Raw genomic sequence first — 6,054 nt, 5'->3', positions numbered from 1 at the left:
GGGCGGTTTTGCAAAAACATCGGCAATATATGAATTCGTTCTGCCGACTATACATGTGCAGAGCTAAACTTTAAGCAAACATGCTTCTAAAAACGCAGCTGTGCTTTAGAATTTAATCACTAACTTTGCTAGCGTTTGTAATTGAAAGCGTTTGAGACGCTACTGAAATGGAATACGTGAGACGTTTGTAATTGAAAGCGTTTGAGACGCTACTGAAATGGAATATGTGCCTATACGGCGCACAGGGGCACAGCCTCATACATTTTTTGGAAAAAAGTTAGAAGGAATCGGCGAAGAACCTTAATTTTCCGCATGCAATATATATGGACATAAACATAACAGTTATTGATGAAAACTGTCATGGAAAAAATTAACTATGAATGAAATGTCTACCAATCGATTTCTTTTTTCACCGAGACTCAAATTTTAAAATAAATTTTTTTGCAAAATTAAAAATAATAACACTTATTTTTGATTCTTTATTATAAATCTAAAATAACAATTACCTTTGATTTTTATATTACATATATGTCTTAAATATTAGTTATTGAAGACTTGTATTTATAAAGTGTAATTTTTGTTTGCTTATATTTATTGAAATATTTGGTCGATTGCCCTGAATTTTCTCTGGTTTGTCTAGTAAGTGCTATGTTTTCATATGAACCTAAATCACAAACTATAAAAAAGAAGTGTTAAGAAAAATATTGCCAAAACCATTAAAATATAGGAATTTAATAATCAGAAAATTTATATATTTTTTGGTTATTAGGTATTTCTGGCTTAAAATATATATTGTTCAGAAGATATTAAAAAACGCAATAAATTTTTTTTGCAAATTTTTCAAAATCGTCATCCGGAAAAAAGATATCGAATTTCGACCAATGGACGATACTGGTGTTCGCAAATCTATTCGATTTAATAGTTAAATTATCGTTTGCGTTTGATACTACCTTAAACACGGTAAAATTTGGTTCTTCTGGCAACACTGCTTCTGCTGGAAAAATCGAAATGTGTCATATCTATATGTTTGTAATCGCTAATTTTTGTGTTCACTGATTTGTGTGTTCTTGTCACTTTAAATTCAACCAGCAAGGAGATAAGGGACCAAACCGAATGTAAGAATATTTTTGTATTTCATTGAACCTTAAGACTTATATTGCATTTTTAGAAAACAAAAACTGTGCAAACTGCGCTGTGCTGTGTCACCAAAGTTTACTCGTGTAAAAACTGAAAGTACGCCTGTTTTTATTTCTTCGCTCCCTCTATGCTGGAACAACTGCTATTTTTAAATATTTCATGCAGATTATATCAGCCTAATTTTAAATAAAAATGGAAGCGTATAGGATACAAATATAGGCAATGTTCTGCAAAGCGAACGATTTAAAATCGGTGCGATTTTCAAAATCGCCGCTCAAAGGTGCATTCGAGCTGCAAAGGGCACTCGATAAAGTAACGAAATACATGCAAAGCAACAACACAAACTCGGCTATTTAGCTTTGTTATTGAGATCAAATTCAAATATCCACATGTATAGTGGTGGAAAAATAAGTAGAGACGCGACATTTCATTCAGTTTTGGTTATTTTTCTTTGTTTATTTATATTTATTTTTTTTAACTTAAACTTTGTGCAAAAATTATAAATATTTTGGAAAGTTTCAATTAAATTGAAAACATTTTAATAAGAATTTCTGGGAAAAAATTTTAAATTTTAAGTTGACTTTTGAATTTTTATACCTTCAACAAAAAATTATTTAAAATCAACGCGATCAAAGTAGAAACATTTTAATAAACTTTTGAAGGTGTGGACAAAAACAGCATAATCAGAATTTTGAATTGACCCTCAAATCTTGGCTTAATGTTGAAACCGTCACTTTCGGTAGGTTGGAGCTTACACTAACAATTGTTTGGCATTACTTTTTTATAAGCAATTAAATATAAACTTGCACGTTTTTTTTATATTTGATTGCTTATAAAAAAGTAACGGAACACAAATTTCTGTTGACATTTTTTTTTGCACGCGCTAACTGAAAAATGAAGATAGAGTGCTGGAATTTCGCCACAACTACTTTTTTATGACCGACACCGAAAAACTAGTACTTTGATTTAACACTGTCTAATACTACATATGCTTGTTTGTATGTATTTGTGTGTTACTAAAAAATCCCAACAAAATCTACGCTGACCTACGCAACTAACCATAAAATAATTGAGTAACCATATAATTAATTAGTATAATATTAAAGAAATTTCAATTACATTTAAGAAACTGTTGAAAAAATCAATTTCCTTACCGGTTTGCCCCTACATTTACAGCACAGCTGTTCCTTATGTATGTACTTAAATATTCCCAGCGAGAGCGCATTAACTGTAAAACGCGCATGCGCTAAACCCAAATTTCTATTAAAATAAGCAATGCATACCGGCTGATAACAGCTAAGGGAGAAAAACAGCTGACTCTATTGCCGGAAAATGATATAACTGTATACATACAAACGTAGTTATTTATATGGGAGCACTGATGTGCCAGCTGAGCTCAGCTAAGTGCCAAAAATAAATAGATTCACAAACAAATGCTCTCATATACATACATACATACACTCGAGCATACAGCTACAAATACATACATATTTTAACATGCAAATAACAAAGAAGCAGCGACTGGGATAAACAATGCAAGTGTGGGTGTAAAGGATATATGTAAACAAAAAAAAAACAAAAACAAAAACTAAGATGCCTTTGAAAAATATACAGCGAACATTTTTCCAGGATTTTCGTATTTTGCTGCAGGCATGCATAGCTAGGCGGATATGTATTTTTAGCAAACTCAAGTGTGTATTCACGTAAACAAGTAAATAACTAAACAAACAAAGTAATTAAGAAAACCATTATTAAAGTGTTGTGGATACGTATTGACTGTCTCAAGGACGATATGAATATTAGGCATCGATGATCATAAGCGGCTGTATTAACGAATTTTCTATCCAAAAAAAAAAAAAAACTACGACGAAACCAGCCAAAAAAGCTAGGCGATTTTTGTTTTTCTTTTTGATGCAGAAATACACCTAGAGCAAAAAGAAAATCACTTACTCATTACTTAGTTAATCATTTGTACGCAAAATTTTTAAAAGCAAAAGTCTAAATTCGCTGCCAAGCGCAATTATTTTTATTTACATTTCATCATAAAAAAGCATACTTACTAAAGCTTATCTCTAATGTATTGCGGGTCATTTAACCCTCATACATAAATCCTTATCCGCAGTAATATAAATAGCGAACTTACTAAAATAAAAAAAAGTATAAAAAATTAAACAACCAAGCTGTGCAAATTTTCTCCGCTTCGCTCAATAAAGATCCACAGAGTTCGCTTTGCTAATAAAATCAGTCGCCAGCTCCTCGTTGATAGCCTCCATAATGCGATGATCATCCAGAAAGTTGTTGCTCATATCGCGCTCCAGCGACTTATATGAGTCGGCGTTAAGACGACCCAAGGCGCCCTGGTACAACACTTCCATAATAGCTTTGTTGGCATACAGCTGCTGATCACGCTCCAAGCGATGATAGAGCGCCACCCAGCTAGCGCCTAATGTCTGCGCCTCCATAGATAGCTGCCATGATGTTGGCGTTGGCATAGACGCTAGCGTCGGCTCTGGCGCGGATGCTATGTTTGTGTTGGTGGGTGTTTGGACAAACTGAGTGGCAGCTCCATTTGTGGTGATCACGCCGGCACTTTGCGGCAGCGCGCCGTTAGTGTTGCCATTGCTGTACGGCGCCACGGCTGCTTGTTGTTGTTTTTGCTGCTGCTGCTGCTGTTGTTGTTGATGTTGATGTTGAGCAGGCTGTTGTGACGCTGTTGTAGCCGAAGATGAGGCGGAAGTTGTTGAGCTCGATTCACCACTACTCTCGCTCTCAGAGTCCGAACTGGTCGATGAGTCTTTTCGTACGATTTTCTTCGAAAGTCTTTTATTTACTTTTGGCTTGCGTCCAGGTCGTCCCAACTATAAAAAAAACGATAAGAGAAAACAAAATAAAACTCTTTAAACACAATAATTTAGGTCAGCAAATGCTTTACCTACCTTGCCCTCAGGCGCATCACGTTCGGGGTCGAAATCCAGTACATCATCGAGAAATTGCATCTCCTTGAAGTAGAACAAAGTTGGCCTATATAAGATGTCTCCCTTCCTCTTGCTATCCTCTATGCGTCGCAGCTCACGCCGGTAACAAGATCTTAAACCATTGATACGCCTTTTCACATAGTCCATTTGTACGTTCGGATCTATTTCGCGTAGCTTATCTCGCAGCTTGTTATAGGCCTCGCGCTTTAGATAGGGTTTTTTGTATGCCATACTTCGTGTATCCCATAGCGCATGCGAATTCTGATAAATTTTTATAAAATCCTTCCAGAATTGTACGCCACCACCGAGACATGTTACACCGAATAGTTCAGATGACATCTTCCGATTTATTACTAATAAAATGATTATCTTTACGCTCGGAACGTAAAATGTATACTAAACTCTGTGATAAGACGTGCTACACGTTGTCAGACGCGTTCGATGACAAGTTCGGTGAGCATCAGCGTGCAGCGTTGCCACATGATAAGTAATTAGTGAGATAAGAATCAGTGATGCCAACCGTTGGAGAATTTCCCGATTTCGGTGGAATTTTAATTTCCCGGGGGAATCGAGGAATGCGATTTAAATTTTTGGGTGTTTAATAACAAACTATTTTAATTAGAACATTCCTATTGAGGAAGATATTGCACTTACAAATTACAAATTGTGATAACACTCTCATTTTGTATGACAGGCTTGTAACATTGCGTAGTTGGCTCATACAACCGTATGGATATTAAAGAAACTGTGCAACTGTGCATATAAAAAATGAGTTTTAAGTGCCTTAAAAATGTAGCAAACTTCATTTCGGGGGGAATTTCATCGAGAATAGGGGATTTTTTTAGGGATTTCGGGGAATTAGCCAGGGGAGTTGGCATCCCTGATAGGAATTCAAAATGTGTGGTAAAAGTACGAGAGAGAGAGAGAAAGATCGCGGAAGGCTAGAGGGCATCCTTGCGTTTGAATATTTTCGCTCCGTCGTGGGTTCAAATTGCATCTTTTTTAAGATCAAAATTTTTCGAAAATTTAAATTTTTTTAATTAAATTTTTTTAAATTTATGAAAAAGTGTACATACTTGAATTTTTAAAAATGTTTAAACAAAATATTTGTTTCGCCAAATACTCTTTTTAAGTTTTATGCAAAATAATGTTTTTTTTTACTTTTTTAAGTTTCAAGAATTAAACGAATTTTTATTTAAATCGATTTTTCCTGTTAGTTTTTGATTAAAATTTTTTTAGTTGCTCACTTTTTCACTTTCAGGTTTTCTACCGCCCAATTTTTGTCGTTTTGAAAAGATAATGCAATTTTATTTTTTTTTTGTATGTAGGGCTTCTAAAAGGCAAATAATTTATTTATTACCTCATTAATAAAATTTGAATAGCCTAATTTGCACTATGTAATTTTGTGGTTCAATTCATACGCTTGGATGTACATATGTATATATGTATGTACACATTTTTATATGGAATTTAATTTTGACGACAAATTGCTCAAACAGAGGTGCGTTTCAAAATACATACATACAAGTCTGTTCGTATGTTGTTCTTTTTATGGCATTCTATCAGAATTTTGAGTGGGGTTAATTCCGCTGCCATCATCATATCCCATATGGTCTAGTGGCTAGGATATCTGGCTTTCACCCAGAAGGCCCGGGTTCGATTCCCGGTATGGGAAGTGTTTTTTTTTTATACTGTTTATAAATTTTATTTTATTTGTTATGGTTTATTAATTTATTATTTTTTATTCAATTAAAAATTTGTTATCTACCATCATACCATTCATTCTACTCGCTCCAAACCGCTGCTTTTGCAAGTCCGGCCACATCGTTTATTTTGTTATTTTAATTTGAAATTTCTCTACACATTCTAGTAAAATTGCTTTCACTACGAAATTTCTTCAAACCAATCGAAGATTAAAAAGAGTTCACACCACATAAAAATA

The 6,054-nt window shown here is 34.3% G+C and overlaps 1 protein-coding gene and 1 non-coding gene across 2 annotated transcripts; one reads left to right on the top strand and one right to left on the bottom strand.

Moving 5' to 3' along the window:
* Nucleotides 1–3,158: 3,158 nt before the first annotated feature.
* Nucleotides 3,159–5,081, bottom strand: LOC118739941 (serine/threonine-protein phosphatase 4 regulatory subunit 3-like). Its single transcript, XM_036471441.1, has 2 exons — nt 4,074–5,081; nt 3,159–3,995 (listed from the first exon to the last, which is right to left on the bottom strand). The coding sequence occupies exons 1-2, from the start codon at nt 4,449–4,451 to the stop codon at nt 3,342–3,344; spliced, it is 1,032 nt and encodes a 343-aa protein (XP_036327334.1). The 5' UTR covers nt 4,452–5,081; the 3' UTR covers nt 3,159–3,341.
* A 634-nt stretch (nt 5,082–5,715) lies between these two features.
* Nucleotides 5,716–5,787, top strand: Trnae-uuc. The gene has a single exon. It is a non-coding gene; the product is annotated as a tRNA-Glu (tRNA).
* The last annotated feature ends 267 nt before the right edge of the window (nt 5,788–6,054 follow it).

The sequence above is a fragment of the Rhagoletis pomonella genome, unplaced genomic scaffold (assembly GCF_013731165.1).
Source record: "Rhagoletis pomonella isolate Grant_MI unplaced genomic scaffold, Rhpom_1.0 Rhpom_scaffold_00005, whole genome shotgun sequence".
Taxonomy (NCBI): Eukaryota; Metazoa; Arthropoda; class Insecta; order Diptera; family Tephritidae; genus Rhagoletis; species Rhagoletis pomonella.
The sequence above is the reverse complement of the archived record's forward strand: the minus strand, read 5'-3'. Positions and strand labels throughout refer to the sequence as shown.

Excerpts from the sequence above, each read along its gene's own strand:
- LOC118739941 (XM_036471441.1), bottom strand. The coding sequence starts at position 4,451 with ATGTCATCTGAACTATTCGGTGTAACATGTCTCGGTGGTGGCGTACAA. Across the intron at positions 3,996-4,073 it reads GTGATGCGCCTGAGGGCAAG|TTGGGACGACCTGGACGCAA; the intron begins GTAGGTAAAGCA and ends TTTTTTTTATAG.